The following is a 22343-nucleotide window of genomic DNA, read 5'->3' on the forward strand; positions in this document are numbered from 1 at the left end:
GTCCTTATTTCGCCCTTTTGTTTTAACGGATTGAATAAGGACATTTCTACTGCAAGCTAAATTAAAGTAGTTAAAGGTACTTAAAGGTTGTGACATGCAGCAAATTGGACGTAATTAAACTGGTAATTGTTCTCTTCGTAAATCTTCGACCACGTCCTACTGAGCTTAGGACAAAGTTCAGAGTTGATGAGTGAAGACCGAGATGGATCTAATTAAACTAGCTGGACGTGATTTGCACACTGGCATTGGCCGTATCCGTTCAGTTATTTCAGGCTTGCCGCAGTGTATTAATTTTAATGACACCGCCTTGTGAGGGTTGTGGAAAAAGCACGTCATACTCGAGCGTCTCGAGCAACGTTAAATTGAGTCGCAAAATAAAAATTTACTCTGAAAGGTGAATTGATGGAAAATATTTCTTCTATAAGGTGTTCCACGACCAGTGCCGGCTATCTACAGGGTGTAACATCTAAAGACCGCTCGGATCATAATTCCTTTACCATAAAAGGTACCAAAAAAATTTTATTTTGCCTTTATTTTGAGTGGGGGGGGGGGTCAGCCAAGGCTGCTACTTTAGGAGTAAAATTGTTCACAATCACCGTCGCCATGTTTCTAAAATATTTCTGGCCACCAGTGGCGTGCTGTATTCCGGTGGCCTATGGAAGCACCCCATAGGTACTGCTTCAAGTACTTTCAAAACATGAAATAAAATATATGGTGTTCCATTTATTTATTTTAAATCGAACACCTTCTATATTATTTAATTTTTTAATTTTGCGTAAAATTGTGTATCTATGAATTCTTCATGTATAAATTATAGTAACATATTCTCATATTTAGCCGTTTATTTTAATTTTTATGTCAAAGAAAACGTTTGCAGCCCACATAATAACTGTCAGTTTTTTCTATATCATTATTTAATTGGTGTTGGTTTTCTTTTAGTAGACGGTCCGCTGTAGTTGTCTGTGTTGATGTTTTAATTATAAATAAATACAGGAGACCACCCGGTTTATAACTGAGGCTGAGGGGCTTGAACATTTTTGATAAATAGCCCAGCAGTGGCGGTCCCAGGATTTGGTAAAGGGAGGGGCCCAAACCCGAACTTTGTCCCAACACGGAAAACATACAAGAAATCTCGCATAATGGAAATGAGATCGACACAAAATTGATGAACAAAATGGGGGGGGGGGGGGGGGGGGGCACTGTAGCCCATGTACTAATATTGTGGTTTTCTATCGAATGGCCCGGAAATTGAATTCCCCCCACACGCATTTTTTGTTGTCGTAAGAAGTAGCGCTGTAAGCACAGAAACAGTAAATTTGTATCTTGTAAATCAAATGTTTTTTAAACTTTAATATTTCAGCAGAGTAGATTAGGGTTTGGAATATTTTTTTGTTGATGTTTTATGGTTTTTTAAATTTCAGTTACGTTACGGAACATGTTTTTTTATAAACATTAAAATTGGTTTCCGTGATTACAGCGCCACCTGCTGCAACAAGAAATAGTACATTATATATCAAGGTAGAGAAGTACAGTATTATTGGCTGAGCACCAAGATTACATCTCGAGGCGCTTGCGCCGAGGGGTGTAAGGTGCGAAGGCAATAATAGACTTCTCTACCGTGGTATATATGCTATTTTTTTCACTACTAGCACTTGAAGTCCTCTAAATTAACATATTATATTAATATCTAAGAAAATGAACGGTTGGACAGAATTTTTTGTTTATTAATTTAACATCAAGTACGTAGAAGTACAAGTCAAACAGGCCGTATTTTGTTCTGTCATTGAGATATTTTCAAACAGTAATTTCGTTCGAATTTTTTTTAAATGTTTTTTAGGTATTTAATTTCTCTGGAAATGGCGGATGGTAGGAATTATTCATTTTAGAGAACTTGTCTAAACGTTCATTGAGCGAATTTTCGGGTTGTGTATTCTAAAAGTGACAGCGTGACAGTTCTCATTATTGACTACTAGTTAATAATATCCACATTATTAACCACTTTGAACAAATGCCGAGAAAGCCTACTTTACAAGTGGAAAAAAGGTTAATAATCATGTCATCAGACGCTAGTAGTGAAAAAAAAATGTTTCGAATACATTTTTCATATTTGAGTAGAATAAATATACAATGGTAGAATTTAGTAAGTATGCAATGTAATGTAAAAAGTTTGGGTTCCCATTTGGAATTACAAAGTTACACGCCGACCCCCCCCCCCTCCCCCGCCAAAGAGTGGGGATTGTGGGAATCCAGTATGCTGGTAATGACGAATGCGATAGAACAATATTAGTGAGCTCCCTGCGGTATATTTGTTAAAAATGGTCAAGCCCCTGATTTATAAAACGGATGGACGGTTGCTCTGGACCATCCTTGTATAGCGGCTCTGTCCGTCCGTCTGTGTACATGATTACTCGCGAACGGTTTCCAATTCTGTTTTTAGTTTTATGTTTATCATCATCCAAGGAAGAACTGATTAAATTTTCAGTGGCCCACGAGCTTATTTATGTAAAAGTATAGAATGCGGCACGTCATTTTTTAAAAATTCAATATGGCGCCCAAAAGAAATCAGAAAATAGTATCTTCTACATCTAGCCTGTTATGGAAATTCCGATTCAGATTCTCCGAAAAAAAATGCCCATAGAAAGTGCTAACGGGAACCCTCCATTTCCGACCGTTTCAACTAGGGAAAATCTCGATTACTTTCAAAGATCTTTCAGAAACTGTAAATGCGTTACGCAGATCCCAATGGTGAGACACGAGTTTGAACCACCCTGTACAATGGAATCCGCCCTTTGAAGTTAGGAAATGATAAGCTATAAATAATATCTGGATACGCTATCAAAATTCCTCTTTTTCTTCAATAATAAATAATACTCGTACAACACCAAATTTTCACTCTCTTCCAAATAAAGGTTGCATTACCTTCAAAGAGCAATGTCCAATTACCAAACAAAAAACTAATTTAATTTCAATTTTAATGTTAATTTTAATTTAAGTTTAAAATTTAATAAACAGTTTGAATGTGAAATAAACATTTTTTAAATTATAAATCTGACTTACGGTTAACAATTTTTAAATTAATTAATTGAATACACTCCTAAAAAGTAGGTAATCAATAACTCGCAAATTTAAGAATAAGCCGATAGCCGAGTAGGTAACCCAGCGTATCGTTACACATACACATACATATTTAGACGCTGCACTGTATCAGCTAATTAAAAACCAACTTTTGTATACACAGTATTTCATAATAAAGTATTATGTTTAGCGTAAACGAAAATTACGATCTTGTTACGAATAGGACACCGTAATATCTAGATCTGAAATGTCACAGTTTAAAATTTTTAACAAGAAGGGTATGAACTCGTAGTCAGGGTCAATATCCAAACAAGATTCCGCAGAAAACAACGGAGCTATGACTTATCAAACAAATGTAGTAATTACAATTCGATTGTATCGAAAACGTATGTAATCAAACGTTGTATCAAGTTGTCGTCGAAAATAGCCATGCTTACCTTTGAGCTCAGAAGGGCGTTATCTGTTTTATCTGTAACCGATAACAACATAAACAAGCAAGCAAGAGGGATAGTGAATAGCGCGGTACAAATATTGCGGTATAGCAATGTCTCTAAAATACATTGTATACTATCTATACTACATTCATTATAAGACCTAGATGGCGCTATGTTTGCACACACAGGAAAAATATAAAACGACTCCAAATTATTGTAAAGTAGAAATGTCGAGCACTGCGAAGAGAAATAAATCAAACGATTTCACCCATGGATTTAGACAATAACGGCCAATGCCAGTTCGACAGTTTAGTTGGCAATAGAAACTACCACCTTACAAAATCCGTCACGCGTTTTATTTTTCAGCTTAATACTGACTCGTGTTTTAACCAATCACAGTGAAGGTCAACGCTTCCCTATACTTTCTACCGCTACCTTCTTAAAACAAATAGAAGAATCGAATCAATAATTCAGATTATGTTAACCAAACAAATAACAAAAGCAAAATTTTAATTCGATCATGGATACAATTGGTTCTAATTAATTCAAAATGTAAATAATGGAGCGTGAACAAATTCTTCGGAGTGGCACAAGTAACCTAACTAAAAATCGTAGATATTGGTTTCGGTCTCTGTAATTTCAAACAAGTTAAAAAGTAATCGTAAACGATTTACAAAAAGCGCATTTCCACTTGCATTCATTTCCTATTTGTAAGATGCAACTTCTGTTAAAATCGTAAAAATCCGGCCACAAATATGAAAGATAACGTGCACATGTGCAATCCATTTTTAACGGGCTACTTCAATTTCTGTTTATAAGAAGAATTTCATTTCAATGCTTTTCTAAATAAGAAAGTTGGAATCTGCGCATGCGCAAAACCAAATTTTGAAACTGGCGTTAGATTTTCCTTTATTCCAAGCGCCTATGTATCAAATTTCATTCAAATACTTTTATAAATAAAAAAGTGCAATTCGGTTTATAAATGGTCGAGATGCGAAAAGGGCACTGTGAATTTTGAATCGATTCGACTCAACTTTTGGCATCGCCTATTATATGGCTAAAGCTATGCCCATATTGAATTTCATGCAATTCAGTTCATAACTAACGAAGATCTAAAAGCGTTTGGACATTTCTCAACAAAATTATCGTTCACACGGATAGATAGAGGGACAGACAGACAAAGGAACAGACGGACAGACCAACAGACAGACGACAGACAGCAATACAAAATTATACACGATCTCTAGGATAGTTAATAAACGGCAAAAGTGTAAAATTATGGAACATGTAAAAAACGGTTTTTTGGTTTTTTTACAATAACTTTTTTAGTAATAAACGCAGAAAAAATTCCTTCCTTGGTGCAAGCCTCGACACCATATCGAAGCAAATAGCGAAAAAAATAGAACAATAGCTCTTAAGATAAAGAACTAGTAGCGTCTCAGCGAACGAGCGGACGGACGGACGGAACGTGGCCACAATAACGCATTTTTTTTTGTGGAAATGCGCTAAAAAGTAATTCACAAAGCAACAGCTACTAATATCGTCGTATAACAAACAAATTTGAAGGATACAATGATGAAGGCGGTGGAATTATCCAATGGATTTTCCTTGTGCAATATTGAGAAAATCATTATTCAAAGTCAAAGGTAATGCGCAATTGTTGTTACATACCGTAAACGGCCTTAGAACTTGTAAAATATCTCCACAAAAAACGGGTATTGTATTCTATGAAGCGAAGCAAATACTGAAGAAAGAAACTTCTCAAAGATATAACAACCACCAACAAAACCCTATTAGAGTTAATGACAAAACTTATCACAACTCAAAGACGGCGTGTACGTTCTTACAAATAATAATGGAAGCTGTTCATGTACAACGAATGCGAAAAAAACACGGATGGCCTCTAGCGGCAAAAATAAAGGACTAAGGTAATAAATCTATTACGGGAACAATTTACATTTTTACTAAGCGGGTTTAGAAAGGAAATACCTAGGCGTAAGAATTTTGAATGATAGTATATTTCGAACAGAACTGCAAGCATATTTAAAATTCGAGCATGATTTTCAATTCTTTCAACTTGCACTTTATACACTTTAAGAGTAAAATCTGTGAGCATCTAACTAACTTTATGACTGATTTAAAAATTGGTATTACGTATATGTACGTCCAACTGCTCTATTTTTATAAGTCATTGTGAAGGATGTATGTACTTTAGTGTCTGTTGTACTTTCTTTGTTCACTTAAATTAACTAACTCGAATTTAAAACTTATTTATTTCTCTTCTCTTATAAAATTTATAGTAACTCACGTTAAGACGATTAGATATACATATATTACAGTATAAACACAGCGAAGTCGACTTCAAACTGCAAAATTCAAAATATACACAGTATTAACATGACGACTATTATAGAAAACTGTACATTTATCACAGTAGGGCGTATCAAACCCAATAAACAGTTAAACTCTCAAAATCGCATTAGGATTATTTGGTAAACAAAAATAAAAATATCTTTACAGAGTAAATGAAAGAAACAACTCAGTTCTGTCAACTACATCTTCGAAGGCCCAGCTTCATCGAAAATACTCCTCGGCTTCTCGGGCAGTGGGCGAAATGCAATACTTCTGGAATTATTGGATCTCTGCGTTCCACTCGGAAATGACTTTACGGAATCTTTTCCATCTAAGTCAATAACGTCGTCAGTCTTGTTCTGCAGCTCCGAGTACAGATGAACCGCCGCGTCAGTCGGTTCGGAGTACTCGTCGACCAACGCCGGTTTGGTTCCCAAAATCGCAAGGGCGGTCGTATTATATTTCTCTTCCATCATTCTGAGAAAACCGAACGGTTCGGTTTCGCTTAGACGCTTTTCGTGCTGTGCCGCCGCGGGTAGCTGCAAATTTCCCAATTCTTCGTACAGATGCGCCTCTTCGTCTTGCTTATTATTGTTCGTGTAGCTTTCGCCGGTTATGAAAAGTTCGTACAGCCTTTCGATCATCTCTCGGGCGTCGTCGTGCGTCGTGGGGTCCTCCAGTTGTTCTCTGAGCCTTTGCAAGATTTCCGGAGTTAGTTCTTCTGGTACGTCCAGTTTGTCGCGACTTTCGATGGGGACGATGGTACCTTCCTCTTCCGATATCGGGTGCTCATTGCGATAGTGCAAGTTTCGGAATCGCATGCAGTATCCCTTTCGTTTCAACCACAGTCCGCCGCGAATGAGTAAAATTACGATAGTACCGCTGATCGCTATAACTACTACTGCACCCAGTACGAGCCCCAAGATCAAGTTGCTGTTTGAGTCCATTGCGTTTTCGGTGTCGATTATCGTCGTGGTGTCCAATATTTTCGTTTCGCCCGAGTAGGGTTCGCACTTGATCGAGTCTTCAACTCCGCACACCAATTGAGTAAAGTTATGCATGTTGATGAGTCCCTCTTGCAGCTCGAAGCACCTCGCCAGAAGGGCGTTGATCGTACAAAAACTAGTATTGAGAACAAACGACGCATCCTGCACTTGATCCCCTAATAACTCTAATACCCACTTATCTATATCACAGTGACATGTTTGATTAAAAAAATTATTATCAAATTTAAGATTCTGCACGGTATAGTGAAGGTCGGGCATGAAACTTAGCGAGTTAGTTTCGACGCGATAAATTTCGTTTCCTATGAACGTGAACTCGTAGTGTTGAATTTCGTGATTGTAAGGCACATCGAGGAAGAAACTGCCCGCGCGCTTTATTATGTTGTTGTCCATGTTGATACGATTCCAGTTGTTTAAAACGAATCCGCGAGAGTGGAAGGTTCCAATTTCGTTGTCGGATATTATGGCTTTTGCTACTGTGCTATTTATGGCTCCTGTTTGTATCTCTGTAAGCCTGCAAAAAAAAGATAATCAACATCGTTTATAGCAACAGAACTAAAACAAGTATAAATTGTGCACAACTCTTGTGCAGATAAAGCGCATTTTTTTTAACCGAAATAGTTTTTGTTTTGACATCACCAATGGATATATTCCTTGCAGATGGCTCAATCGCCCTTTGTGGGTACCCTCTTCCGACAATCCATGCTTGAGGTATAAGGGAATATACACGATCACGATAAAGAGGTCGAGGAGGAGGGCTATGGTTGGTAGAAATTACTTCCTTTCGTTGAGATCTTTCATTAGAGTACCGTGAAGGATAAAACTAGTTCCACTCCCCCCTCCCCCTCCATCCCGTATTTTGATAAGAGGACAGAAGTAGTTCGAAACGGCACAAGTGGGTCCGGACGGACGGACAAAACGCAAACAATAGCACATTTTTTTAATTCATAAAAAATGCGCTAAAAACACAATTAGACGAAAGTGTTTAGACAAAGCGTACGATAGCGTCATTTTAAATTTCTGACTAAAGGAACTTTTAGTTTCTCTAGGATCATTTGGTAATATAGCCTTTGACTTTTGAGGGGGTGCTATGTTAATGTTCACAGTCTCATCGTATCATTAGGATTGTGGAGATACCATGTTCCAATACTAAGGGACACTGCGTTCCTGAATTGATGAACTCCGTAGTAGCTACCAAGGTTGATACAAGGGGGCATTTTCTACTAGGCAGACTAGGCACTTCCCGAGGGCGCAAAAAGGTCGTATAATATTGATGGATACTCTTTCCATTAGGTTTACTGGCCAGATTTTTACTTACCTCTTTTTGGTGTATTTTTTAGTGTTTGTCTTTATTTTTCCAAAATTTTATTTGTGGGCGAATTAGATGAGATGAAAGTGGCATTTTTTGTTAAACAACAAAATTACCCACTTCTGACGCTCGTCCCCACAGTCATATAAATACGCCATTTTGATAGATTTCGCAAAAAACCCTCCACAAAATAGTACTTCATTTTTGGGGCACTTCTGTAGCTCGAGCTTCTATTGGCGACACGAGAAAGAGAGGCCGCGATTCGAGCCTTAAGAAACTTGCGTGGCAAAATTTGCATTGGGAAGTCGACTACCCCTCGAAAACGCGTGCCTTGCAAAAGGTGGAAAAATAATTCCGTCACGCAGGAGTTGTGCGCGCTTACAAGATCTTTCCGACATCAGTTGGAAAACAATCGTACCAAAACTGTAAAAGATAGGAAAAAAACTGAAAAATCACCGTGTTGCCGACCCCACATCATTTAGTATTGTTCTACAGGTCCGCATTTGCTGCTATCCAGCCAGCCGGCCGGCCAAACTGATATTAAAAGTATTAAAAGCTACCTTTTTACAAATAAATTTGCAAAAATGCGCTAGAAATAGAAAATGCAAACTGAGAAACGGGTAACGACATCGTGACGATACTTATCTATTCCAGTTTAAAGTTTATTTTAAGGTATTTTTAGCTTATATTTTCCGTCAAATGTGCTCAAGGTCATAAGTACTCGACATGGTGCTTTAAATTTTAAAATGATTGCGCAGAGTTTTGATGGTTACAAGAAAGAGTGTAGACTTTCATAGTATTACTAATTTTTGTTAATTTTTCGGTTTTTCCATAAAAATGGAAATGTCACTTGACCTTTGCCTATAAAAATCACTGTCTTTGTAAATAAAATGACTTCGGTTGAAAAAGATAATCCACGGTGGCTTGTTGCAAAAGCACAAGAAAAGTTGGTAGGTGCAAAATCCAAATCCAGTAGAGTATGAAAAGTTGCTGGTGGATGAATATGAAGCATCTCTCACACAAAATCTTAAATGCATTGTTAATGCTGGCAGATATGAAGGAAATGTGAAAGGTGTTTAAATTTTCCATTCTTTTGTGCATTCTTTCAAAACTTCAATCTAATACCTACTGCGATGAAAAAGAGGAACAAATGTGGCAGCACACCTACTCTAAACAACAAATTTTTTTTATGTTTTTGAATATGAATTGAATATGTGGTCATTTTGTTACATTTAAATAAATGAAGTAAGGTCCGATAATTTTTTTTACCCAAAATCGTCATGAAACCTTCATTTTCATGCCTACTTTATGTCAGGAAAATACGAGAGAAAATGTCAGTTTCCATGACGGAGGCAGACCAGTCTACTTTTCCTGCCGCCTGTCCCTTTACCGGACGCAACTGTCACTTTACCGGCCGCACCTGTCACTTTTCCTGCCGCACGTGTCACATTGCTAAATGTCTATAATAACTCCTGTCATCATTGATAGATTGGCATTAATCAAAAGTTCTATATGAAAATCGAAATTTTATGTTAAAATACGATTTCGGGTAAAATTTAATACAAAACTCGTCAGTAAAATGACATTACTTGACTCGCAAGTAAAGTACTCGGCCCTCTTGTACTTCAAATTTCCTCGCCAGTAATGTGTCATTTTCCGGACTTTTATGTAAATAACTATAACTGACTCTGTATACTTATTTTGCATACGGCACATTATTCAACAATCATTCTCTTTTAACTAAAAAATTATAGGGTCATTCTGAAATGGACAATGTTTTTATTTTCCCCCATAACCCTAAAGCGAGCGAACTAATTTTACCCCTTTCAGTTTGACCCAAAAATATTATACCCTCGATTATACCTATCTGATGTGGGATATTATTTTTATGAAAACTATCTTAACCGAGATCTTAACATAAACAAACCTTATAATTAAAATGACCTTTAGATTTACTTTCATGATTAATATCTACAGTTACATTGTTTTTTAATAGGTAGACAATCGTGACGTGAAAAATTTTTTGCGACAACACTATTTGGTTCTGTCCACTCTTCATAAAAGAGAAGCGCTGTTCAATTCATGGAAAATGCGCTATATAGGGTGAAAACCTTTTATCAATTTTTTTTATCATTCTCAGAGCCGTGGAAGAAAATATAAAATGGTAAATGTAAGAATAAAAAATTCATGTTGAAAGGAAAAATGTATAGCAAATGCGTTTCAGATAGATAGATTATCATAAATCTGCTTAGTGATGTAAGTGAACGATATAGGTACCTAATGTATATAAGCCACCGATATTTTTTATTTATTGCATTATATGACATGGCGAGAGAGTCATATCCGTATAATGTATAAATATTATTGTGTAAACAACGTCAACGGGCCAACCTTGTATATGGGTAAAATTTTAATGTAATTTAAATCTGGAGGATTTTTTCATTACGAATAATCGCACCGAATTTTCATCTGAATTTGTTATTTTAGTGTCAATTTTTCCATTTTAGAATTGTTTTTAATTGCATAATTTAAGTGCTATCTGGTGGTGGGCGATAAGCGAACGTTTATTGATTTCGAAACGCACGTGTGTTTGGCGCTGATTATTAAGATGCAGGTGTATGATTCTGTTGCTCGTATGTTTGTTATGGTAGAGGGAACACGGGGAAGTGGTGTTCATTTAAATAGGAAAATAAGGAAGAAACGGTGCTTGTTAGCCTAAGCCGGGCTGGGCTGTCTCACCGTATGCTGTACTTCTCGCGGCGGGAAAAAAAGAGCGTGTACGCTTCTGTACGCTAACCTTTATGGTTATTGAAGACGCAGTTTCGTCGTTATCATAATAATCTGTGCAGGAGCAGTTGAATTACAATTCTAAAATGGAAAATGGAAGTTGAATTACATTCCTGTGAGAGGTTTAATACGATTTGTTCGTTTACGGAAGAGTTATAAAAGTTAAAAGTATTCCGTTCGAACAGCCATCGAAAATTTGTCAATGTGTTCAGCAAACCAGTTTGTTTTGATATCGAGGTAATCTTTTTTGCCGCCCGAGATAAATGCACCGTGTCAATTTGAAAAGTTGGGACGAGTAATTCGCCATGGTGACACCTTTGTAAACTGCAGATTAGTGATAAGTGAAGATGACATTTCCAATATGGCACCAATTTCAACCTAAAAATCGAACACCCGAAGGAATTCAAAAATCTCAGAATCGCAAGAACTTGAAATGCAAGTTCCTGCGCTTTCGTATTCTCGAACTGTTTACGTTCTAGAGCTAGCGGAGTGTGTCAACGATACCCACCTTTATCGTGCACACACGGACGGAAGGATATAGAGACAAAAATCCAGGACTAAAGCACTCGTCACATGATTTAACATCGACATAAGTTTCCAATTTCCTCATAAAAATTCGCCCAAGAGAGCACTGGAGGTTTATTGCTTAAATGCTTATACGTTTGTTGAACGGGTCAAACAATTGACTCTAATTATCGCCCAAGAAAAAAATTAAATTGCACATGAATTTATGGATATAACTTTAATGAGGCGAATTGAATTTAGCCAAATTCAATTGTAGAGGCTTGCAATATCGGTAGAAAATGTACAAGGTGGAAATTTTGTCTGAAACTATGAATACAGTCTTTTTGAAGCTGTCTCTGTTACCTACTGCTGGCGATATGATAAAAACGACATTGTCTGTTAAAAAATAATTGAAAGTTAAATGTGTTAGGTACAGCAAATCATTCAAAATTTTAAATGAAATCTACCAATTTACATATTCTGAAACTGTAGAAAAATCTCTTTCCAACGATATATCACAAGTCATTAAATTGTTTAATACGTAAATCGATAATTAAGTAACAAATGCACGGTAGGCGATGAAAACATGGATCTGCTATGGAGGTACACTACAGCATTTGTTCATGTTATGTTATTTGTTTAACTACAAGCTGACAAATAGTTTCCTCGCCTACTTTCTCTGATAAAAAGCTATAATCTACGGAAGCGTGCATTTGTACTTTAATTATCGATTTACCTACTTATTTAATTTATTAGAATAGATACTGATGCGACATGTGATATATCGTTGGAAAGAGAATTTTGTACAGTTTATCGTGCGTAGTATAAAATTTGATAGATTTTATTTAAAATTTTTAATTACTTGCTGCACCTAAAACATTTGATTTTCATTTGTTTTTTGGCTATAACAGATTAAATGTAGAACAATTTTTCTTCTGTAATATTTTGTCATATCTCTGACAGTAGTCGAGATATCCGCTGTGACAGCTAAACTCAAACAGACGTATATGTTGCCTCCCCAAAATAGGACTTTTATTACCTTTAGTTATTCCTTTGAAATTATCCTTAGCACGCCCTGTATATAATTATTTCGCCTGTCTCTGTATATATTTATATATATTCCCACTTGTCATGTGCGGCGCATGAGCCGTCGAAGTTAGAATACGCGTACAAGTTGAAGTTGAACAACATTCGAAGAATATATCGTTAACAATGAACATGGCTGTTAAAAAGCACCATGTCATTTCATCGAATATAATTTGTACATCGCCGTGATTTCCTACAAAATCCTCGTTCTTGTAGCTGCAAATCATCGCCTACGTTATGGCTATCGCAAAAGGCAACCAACGGTTCCCTGTCGCATCCCTTATCGTCTTCGTTTGTTTATTGCGCCTTGGTATAAGAAGGCCTACTTCGAAACAACAAGTAAGTCCTTTTCACTCATATTCCTTTCGTAACTGTGACTATTCATAGTACATATGCGCTCCGTATAGACTCGCCAAACAAGATTTAGAATCAATTTACTTTAAAAGAGATTATGGTATCCAAAATTATTTTAAAAAAATGGTTACATTACTATGTACCTACTTTAAATTTGTGGCCAGTAGCGTACTTCTGCATGGTCCAGGGGGTCATATTAATTACATACTCTTCTTTTATGCTGCTATATTAAAAAAAACTGTACTCTTTAATAATATGTAACCAAAACTAGTTGCCGTTAAGAAAAATATGCCTCCGTTGGCCATACAGAGTTACGCCACTGACCACAAATTTAAAGTACGTAGACATTGGTAGCAATTTTTTGATGATACCATACAAAACTTCTTTCAAAAAATATTGTTTTAATTTCAAGATATATTCAATATTTCAGGCAAAATTTCCACCCTGATTAATTTGAATTGGGACTCGGATTGGTGTTTTTAGTGTTCTCTAAATATTATTTAAACACTCCCAGTATTGAATATTTTTATATTTCAATATTCCAGCATCTGATTATTTCAATGTTTGAATATAATTTTACATTTAAATGTTGCTTGAGTGTTGTTTGACCATTGTGAATCGAAATGAAATAATTTCAAGATCGCGCCGTTTCCATAAATACCGTAAATGGCGCCATCTTGTGTTTTTAAATAGAAACATACCATTTTCTTTTTTTTTAAATGCGCTATTTTATTCTGAATTCAACGCAAAGTACCTACCTGTCATAGTTTTTGACATATGTCAATTTTTATCTAATTTGAAGGTGCAAGGGTCCATTCAACAATTCGTGTCTTTTAAACCGTGCTCTTTTCTATAATCGAATCTAGTGACCGCCGAGTGAAAAAGTTTCTAGGGCTGCTGCGATTTTTCCAAATTAGCAATAAAGAAATGACAAAAATTGAAATGTCAGTTTATCAAATTGGAACTACTACTAATGCCAAACATGCCAATGTATGCCAATATCTTGTAGTTTTTGAGTTATTGTCATTTGATTATCCTCGCCATAAATAACAATAAATAAAAATAAAAATTGAACACTATAAGATAACATTGTTTGGCATTCAATTCGAAGGACATGAAAAATAAAACGATTGCATCCAAAGCCTACATACTACACCTAATGAGAAATGAGAATATATTTCTTTAAAAAATGCTCAATAACTACCGGATATAGAATAGAATGTTAAAAGTGGTCCTAAAATTTAAATCTACATCCATTTCTCGCATCAGAAATAGTAGTTGCAATTTGAAAAAAGAAGCTTTTACATTCTTGATCGCTAATTTTCAAAAATCGCAGCAGGCCTGGAGACTTTTTCATGACTTTCAGCGGTCCTAAGATTCCTTACACTCTAAGCATTCGATCATTTAAAACGAGCGCTCACTTATCTTGAATGGTTTTCGAGATATGCATTTTTGAATGGACACTTCTTCACATTTTTAGAGAAAAATGGCCATGTCAAAAACTTTCGAACATACGTACTTAAATCTTAATTGCGTTGAATTCAGAATAACAATTTGAAACTGCTATGTTTCTATTTTAAAAATCCAAAATGGCGGCGCCACTTCCGGTATTTACGGAAGCGGGGCCATCTTGAAATTATTTTATTGCAATTCGCAATGGTCGATTATGGCTGTCAACCAAATTTCGAGTTTCCATTTCAACTTCTAACGAACGGGCTACGTGAATCACCCTGTATAATATAACCTAATCATAGAATCATTTGCATTTGACATATTGAAGTCGATATTTATGCACCATCTTTGTGGGGAAAAGTCCTCATGCGTTGCGTCGATGGCCAAGAGACAAAAGATCTTGATGTTTGCACAAATTTTAGACGAAAAACGTCCGAAAACGAATAGCGCGTTTTGGGTAGACGCATATTTTTGGACTGGAAACATTTTGCATTCGATGTGGGAAGCGGCTACCATTCAAAATATGTGTATCTAATGCTATTTGACCTATCAAGCTTCTAGTATGTTTAAAGTACAAGGTTACTTGTTTTCATTTATATTGGGTTTTTGAATACATAATTATATTTAACCGCAGACATGAGTAACTGAGTAATTGTAATATGTATAGAGCAGGCAAATTAAGGAAATCTGTGCAATTTGCAAAGAGTTACGTTACGTCGATTTTCCCATTTGACTTTCAGCGCAGAACTACAATCTAGTGGTACTTAATAAGCCGCGAAGATCATTAATTATTAAGTAGCGAAAGTGTTGAATCGTAAATCCAAGTCGATATTATTTATTCACAAATTCCATTGGGAAAATGGCTAAACGGACTGTCTCAATTGGGATGAATGACTCTTCTGGTGTGGCCAATATTTTTTTAGATACTCGCTCAAACGATTTGCATTACTAGAAACTTTTTTATTTCTATTGCCCACCCCCCTTTGATGAAGATGCATTTGTGTAAAAATGTTGATTGTTAAATCATGAAGATATTGATTTTTGATTTACGATGGAGGTTTACGCATTGTTAGCAATGTTAACCTCATTTTTTATTACAACCCTCACCACTCTCTATAATAATGGTCGTTAACTGTGCACCCCCACCGTCGAATTTCCTTAAAAGTAATCGCAATTCAGTGCCTAATTTATTTCTGAAATGTGGAATTTATTGCTCCACCTACCAATGTCTTTTTGCAAGTTTGTGACCCTCCCACTGTCTTCGTTAAAATCGTCAGATTATTGCAATGTACACTTTTCAACACGTAGTCAACCCACTTTACTTTAGTCTGACGCGCTCGAGAAAATCCCCTACTATAACAGAGATTATAAAATAAAATGGTCCCGTGTTCTGCCCTAATTAGTTTTAAGCTGTATTTGTACGGATTATCGCCAAAGGCTTCGATTTAAAGAGCTTTAAGAAACTCAATTTTTTTTTAAGGGCGCACATAATTTTTTAGTTGGGAGTTTGATTGTTAGTCCGGAAAAAGTGTATCCAAAGGATAAGAATTACTTGATGTACTTACTTGGAATGTTCAACAGTAAGGTTCGTCATGGATGCCATAACAGATCCCATTTCCAAGAGGTGAATCTTGCATTTCGTGAATTTGAAATTGATTAGGAGAGTTCGATCGCTAAACGCTCTGGATTGGATCTTATGTATGGTGCTATTTACAAATAGTATTGCAGATATTTGACTAGCTTTAAACGCATCAGTATGAATTTCCCTAATTTCCGAATTCTTTATACTAATTTCCGCCAGCGACGAATGAAATGTGTCCGTCGGTATTTTTGGCATGATTACATTATGGAATGAGAGCTGGAACATATCGAGTTAACCGCACGTTCGTATACGAAACCTTGCTTACCGATGATACTGGACCATGGCGACCGATTATTCCTTGATTTTCGAATAGAAACGCGTCTTCGGCCAGGTCGAGGTAGGGGATATTGCGAAATTTTCCGTCTTGCAAACGGCTGAACGCGGAGCTTTGTATAGATACGTAGGAACATCGACTTACATCTACGGAAATTGGTGTCTAAAAGCAAACTTATAGCCATTCATCATGGTTCTCGAGATAGCTACCTGCATATTTTTGAACGCGTGCGTCTCCACGACCAAGCGATCACAGTTCACCACCTGAAACGCCAAACTGGCCGAGGAAAGATCTAAAAACGCATTTTTGCGTATGACGAATCGGCGGGTCCCATCGACTCGAAGAAATTGAAAACCGATGGGAGAATTTAGCGTGTACGGTTGTAGAGTTACATCGCTTCCTCCGCTGATCGCTATTTCTAATGTACGCGACGGAATGGAACCAGGTGTAAATTCCACGATCTGCAACAAAAAAGAAAGATTGCCGTTAATACAATTCTATCAAATATAAATTAGTGGTTGAGTAATATAATGACGCTATAATCTGTTATGCATGAATAACTTTTAAGGTTAAACCACATCACAGTTTATAGTATAACAACTTTCATCCTCTATTGCGGTTTGCATTTCTTACTAACCGCAGATAACAATGTTTTGTTGCTGTTCGTTTTTGCCTTCCAAAAACTGGGATGCGTCAATAAATATTTTTTATAGATTATATTCGCATTTTTCCAGTTGAATGATAAGCATTACTTGATTCAACAAAAACGCTGGCTCTAAATAGTAGTGGCGCATTAGAACCCTGGGGAGCACCTAACTTTGGTTCTATTGCGCAATTTTGTTATCGCTGTGAATGCATTCACTAACCTACGATCAGTTGTTAGTAATTGGCATAATCCAATCTCTTTCGTGGTATGAATGCACTCTAATTTTCAGGTTAAATGATGATAATCATAATTTGTAATAAACAACGATGAAACTTGCTTTCCATTAATTTTAATTACCGAATAGTTTCTTTGTGGCATAAAATAATTTTGAAGATTTTGTTCGTTATCATGTATTCTTTTAAACACATTGTGTTGTGTAAACAACGTCATGTAGACGTTATTTCGGTCTAAACACCAAAAATAATGACGGGACGTTTGTGAATATTTTTTAAAATGGTTTGTCCGTATTGAGAAAACGTTAGTTCGAATGCGATTAGACCAAGCAGTTGTCTGCTTAGTGAAGGTTAAAAGATTTTACCGTCTGAACAGCCAACGAAAATTTGTTCATCTTACTCATCAAACCAGATTTTGTTTAATGTTGTCAAGAACAGGTGAAATTCAGAAGCTGTTAGTGTTTGTGTGAATTTAGTGCGCCTGAATATCGCAAACCTTTCCGACCAGATTATTTGAATTAAAAAAAAACTAAATAATTTTAACATTTTTTTATTTTATTTATCGACCGTCTGCGTGCGGGGTATTATGTCCAAACAAGATTTGTAAGCTTTTCTTTCATTCAGGAATTGTTTCATGTGTATCGGAATAAATTTTTATTGTCAATCAACTAATCGGGGGTTTATTCGAATCTTTTGTGCGACCCGGATAGATATTTCATGTCAGACAATATTTTATATTTATACTTTGTAAGTATCTGTGTATATTAGATTATGAATTTAAAGGAGGTATCATTTATTATACGGTCAATATTCGAATTTTGGAAAATGGCGAGGATGGAGTGAAATTCATAATGAATAATTTCCGACGATTTTCAAGCGATTCCGGATGGTTTTCACGCGATTTCTGCAATTTTTAATTCATTTCCGTGATTTCGAAGTGATACCTATAGCAAACGGCGCGTGTATTTCCAAAGTCGATATCCCTCGGAGCAAAGTAGCCCATTCTTCCATTCCTCAATACTGGAGAGTGATAATAATCCAATTTTTTTTGTAAAATGTGTTCTTCTCTTACCCTACCCCTACCCTACATTCGGCAGACTTCAGGGTTACACCGAGTAAATTTTGAAAAAATTTCAAACCTAAGTTGCAACACTGTCGTATCATGTTACACATGGTCGCTTTAGGCGTTAAAGATTTTTTAATGAAATTTACAAATTTGCGGGTATAGGAAAGTTTATACGTGTGCCGCTTCATAAGGCAATAGAACAGAACTAAATAAAGCACTTTAAGATAAGAAACAAGTATTCAAGCAGATCGGCGAATAGGCTGTGAAAAATTTGGTGGGAGAACGGCATTCTTCACCAAGCGGTCGAGGTGAATCTATGTAACTCAAGTGCTACATTTTTTACATAGCGTATCCTTTGTATTAATTTGAAAACATAAACGAGTTCGTGTCATCGACGGGTACGAAAGAACCACTACCCGCGGTATCGTACGTTATATTTTAGTGCGAAAGTTGAGTAATTACTGAAATACTAGAGAAACTTCCGCAAATTTGACAAGTTTATTGACGTGGATGCCTTCTAAATTCGTTACGAGTTGTCATTTTAATTAAATTATTCCAGGAATAAGATGAAAACTGCATTTTTTTGTTATACTATTTTTTACATGCTTATATTTCGGAAAAAATCAATGTCCGAAATATAAGCATGTAAAAAATTGATATGTGGCTGGTTTGTACAGAGTCCTTCATCGTGTAGTGAAAACTAATGGATGGCGGATTTATGTTCAACTGAAAATACAGTGCGAACTTAATATGTACGTGAATATTTTATGGTAATTGCACAATTACCATTATCGAGCCAGCGTCAAGCTGTGGACGAAGATTTTCGTAGAATTTCCAGGGTAGAAAGTAAAAAAAATCTACAACGGAACATCAACGAGGATTCTATCGCCGGTCCGTGCAGAGTGCAGCTGAGGAGCCAATTTTAATTCCATATCGAAAAAACAGTCAGCGGGAAGTTTATAGTCGGTCCGTGCAGAGCACAGCTGGGGGGGGGGGGATTTCCATTTGGATTGAAAGCCGTGACCCGAACGCATCAAAAACTCGTGGCGCACAAACAATAGAGATGTTTATGAACGTTTTAGTTTGATCGGGTCGTAGTACTGCCACTTTTCGTAGTTATTACCATTTTCTTCGTAGTTTTCACCTCGTTTTAGAATGTAAACAGCGTTGTAGTTAATTTGTATTTAAGGACCAAACCGTCACTTTCTTCAAGCAATACACAATTGTGTATACTTCGGTGAAGACGATGTAACTACTTGTGATTTGCTTGCAGGTGATTTTGTGAAGGCAATTTGCTTGCAAAGTTTTAGACTCGCACCTGGAAATTCTTAATCTATTAACGTATTGCAGTCTGATTAATTTTTATTGTCATTTTAAGAAGATATACACGAGGCAATTAATTTCACACTCGCAATTTAGTAAGCAATAATTACTAATTAGTATACAGGGTGGTTTAGCATTAAAACTCTTTTGGGTTGCTACCACCCCCACACAGTTTCCATTAAATGCAATAAATCTTTTGAATGCTGTTTACCCTTGTATATGATATTGTGTAATTATTTTGGTCTAAACACTAAAAATAACGGGATACCCTGTATATGAGAAACATTTCAAGTTAGTAGAGTAAATCGGGGGTGCTATTTACGAATAAGCACAGAATTGGTTTATTTCATTTGAATTTGTTTTTCTGTGGTGTTGTTTTCCTTTTAGAATTGTTTGTAATTGCGTATTGTTTATTTATATTTGTTTTTTTTAATTCGGAAACGTGAAATTGCGTGTTAAAATGTAGGGATGGGGCGAGATTTAATTAACGCACGTGTTCTGGTGCTGATAACAAGAGATGCAGGTGATCAACGAGGTGCGCATTATTTTTAGCGTAAGTGGGGACGCAGTGTAATTGGCGCATTTTTGGTAAATACTGGAGGAAGAAACGCAGATTTTGGTACATTTAGACGCGTAACTCCCAAACGAAATATTTATTTGAAAAACATATTTTAATCCCTCTACCACCAAATTTTTCTTAATACTCAACACACTCTGTATATCGGCCGATGTAATGAGGGGCCGAATAATTACTGATAATGACTGTTTAAAGATATGAATTAAGGAATGTGTAACATGTCAGTTACACGCAAATATTGTCGAGAATAGCCGAAGTCCATAAGAACTCCTCGAATTGTTCACGAACATCTTTGCTACCATGGAGTTCAAAGTCAAATTCTTCAGGGGAACATAGTGGAAAGCTCAGAAGTAATTTCATTGATAGATATCAGGGGTACTTTTTGGTAGTGTTTGCGAGAGCGGAAACAGTTCACAAGCAATCATATTAAATATGGGCGACGTCTATACGTACCAACCGTAGCGGAGGAGCTATTAATCTTTTAATTGATTTCCTGGAGGGTAATTGCTAATTACATTTTGTTAAATTATGAGTCAATCTATGAAGTTAATTAGGTGAACGTTACTCAAACAAATCGCCGTCTCGTCGACGACCGAATACCAATCTTTCTTCCCGTTGGTTGACACAAAAAATCTTGTTAATTGCACATATGTCACTCAATTTTACAATTATGATCGGCAATTACTCTTCTACACAATTGACTGGTATAATTAGCCACACCATTCCAAATTTACGTGGCGATTAAGATGCACATGTGCTGTGTTTATTACAAAAATTCCTGCGGAGTTTGTTTTTCAAAATGTAAACGACACAAAAGCATTTGCCCAGGTGAACATGGCGGATGTATCAATCGTTACAGATTACATTAAATTTGATATGGTATCCGAAGGAAATCTAATCCACGTTGTAAAAAACGAACTGACGTATTTATAGAAAAAAAACGGGAGTGACGTTGAAGCCTACCAACTCAGTTATAAGTGGTTGGTAATCAGATGATGAAAAAAAAAGGATTATTCTTGTGGTAATTTCAATCGAGAACGTTTAAGGATAACCAAGTATCATTTTACTTTGAGTCACACACTACCCATATCGAGACAGCTTTTAATAAAGAAAGTTAAAAAGTGCGGCGGTTCAACCTGTTTTGAGAACAAGTTAGAAGAATATTAAAAGGTACCGTAAAGGTCTTATATGGATTTACTTATTTTATATGGGAATCCCGCTTACCTCTTTTTTTTCGCCGACAAGTAGAGCCTGTTTTTTATATAAATAAAAAAACAGAAAAGTGCGGCCGTGACAAATCGTCGAATGTTTCCAGAATGTTTTACGGTAGAAGCACGTTATACGCTTAGTAGAAGGAAAGGGTATTTTCAAATGTCAATTCTTGATCAGAAAATAATTATAAACTTGAATGCAAAAGCGTTATAATGTTTAAACAAAGAGGATAATGGCCCAGAAATTAGTTTTAAGCGATAAGTGCCATTGCCGTGCCGGGGTAAGAATTGTGGACTTTGGCATTTTGAAACGAACCCGCGGATTGTAAACCCAGCGCAAATACCAAATAAATGAATGTGACTCGGAATTTGATAAAGAATCCAGAAATAAAGAATTCATCGTAATGGGTCCACTCGTTTTCCAGATATCGTGCTAACGGACAGACGGACGGACGGACGGACACAGCAAAATTACAAACTCGCTAGAAGCTCGTTAATAATGAAGAGAGAAGAAGATACCGTGAAATGCAAAAGGGAGATATGATAAACAAGTATAAATTGTGCACAACTCTTGTGCAGATAAAGCGCATTTTTTTAACCGAAATAGCTTTTGTTTTGACATCACCAATGGATATATTTCTTGCAGACGTCTCAATCGCCCTTTGTGAGTACCCTCTTCCAACAAATCGTTCTTGAGGCATAAGGGAATATACCCGATCACGATAAGAGGTCGAGGAGGAGGGCTATGGTTGGTAGAAATTAATTCCTTTCGTTAAGACCTTTCATTAGAGTACCATGAACCCCCTCCCCCTCCACCCCGTACTTTGATAAGAGGACAGAAAGAAGGGCAGTAGCACGGGAAAGATATAGTTTGTACAAACCAATTTATTTCGATTTCCCAATTTCCTAAAGTTTAACTTAGCACTACAAAGGCATGCGTATGCAAAATCTGAGGCCAATTGGTTGTCGTTTGTAAAAGCTATGCACGTTTTACTTTCAAAAAGAGCATCTCAG

At 36.3% G+C, this 22343-nt stretch overlaps 2 protein-coding genes across 2 annotated transcripts in view; one reads left to right on the plus strand and one right to left on the minus strand.

The window, feature by feature from the left end:
- The window catches only part of LOC116174287 (E3 ubiquitin-protein ligase MYCBP2), a 119419-nt gene that overhangs the window by 40986 nt on the left and 56090 nt on the right, over positions 1–22343 (plus strand). The gene's annotated exons all lie outside the window — the stretch shown is intronic.
- LOC116174284 overlaps positions 5764–22343 on the minus strand; it is a 56340-nt gene continuing 39760 nt past the window's right edge. The window contains exons 2-5 of the mRNA XM_031492174.1: positions 16483–16734; positions 16265–16435; positions 15923–16215; positions 5764–7379 (exon numbers count right to left, since the gene is read on the minus strand). Of these exons, the coding sequence (XP_031348034.1) occupies positions 6062–7379; positions 15923–16215; positions 16265–16435; positions 16483–16734 (2034 nt within the window). The 3' untranslated portion in view covers positions 5764–6061. The remainder of the gene's footprint in view (positions 7380–15922; positions 16216–16264; positions 16436–16482; positions 16735–22343) is intronic.

This window comes from Photinus pyralis, unplaced genomic scaffold (genome assembly GCF_008802855.1).
Source record: "Photinus pyralis isolate 1611_PpyrPB1 unplaced genomic scaffold, Ppyr1.3 Ppyr1.4_LG6, whole genome shotgun sequence".
Taxonomy (NCBI): Eukaryota; Metazoa; Arthropoda; class Insecta; order Coleoptera; family Lampyridae; genus Photinus; species Photinus pyralis.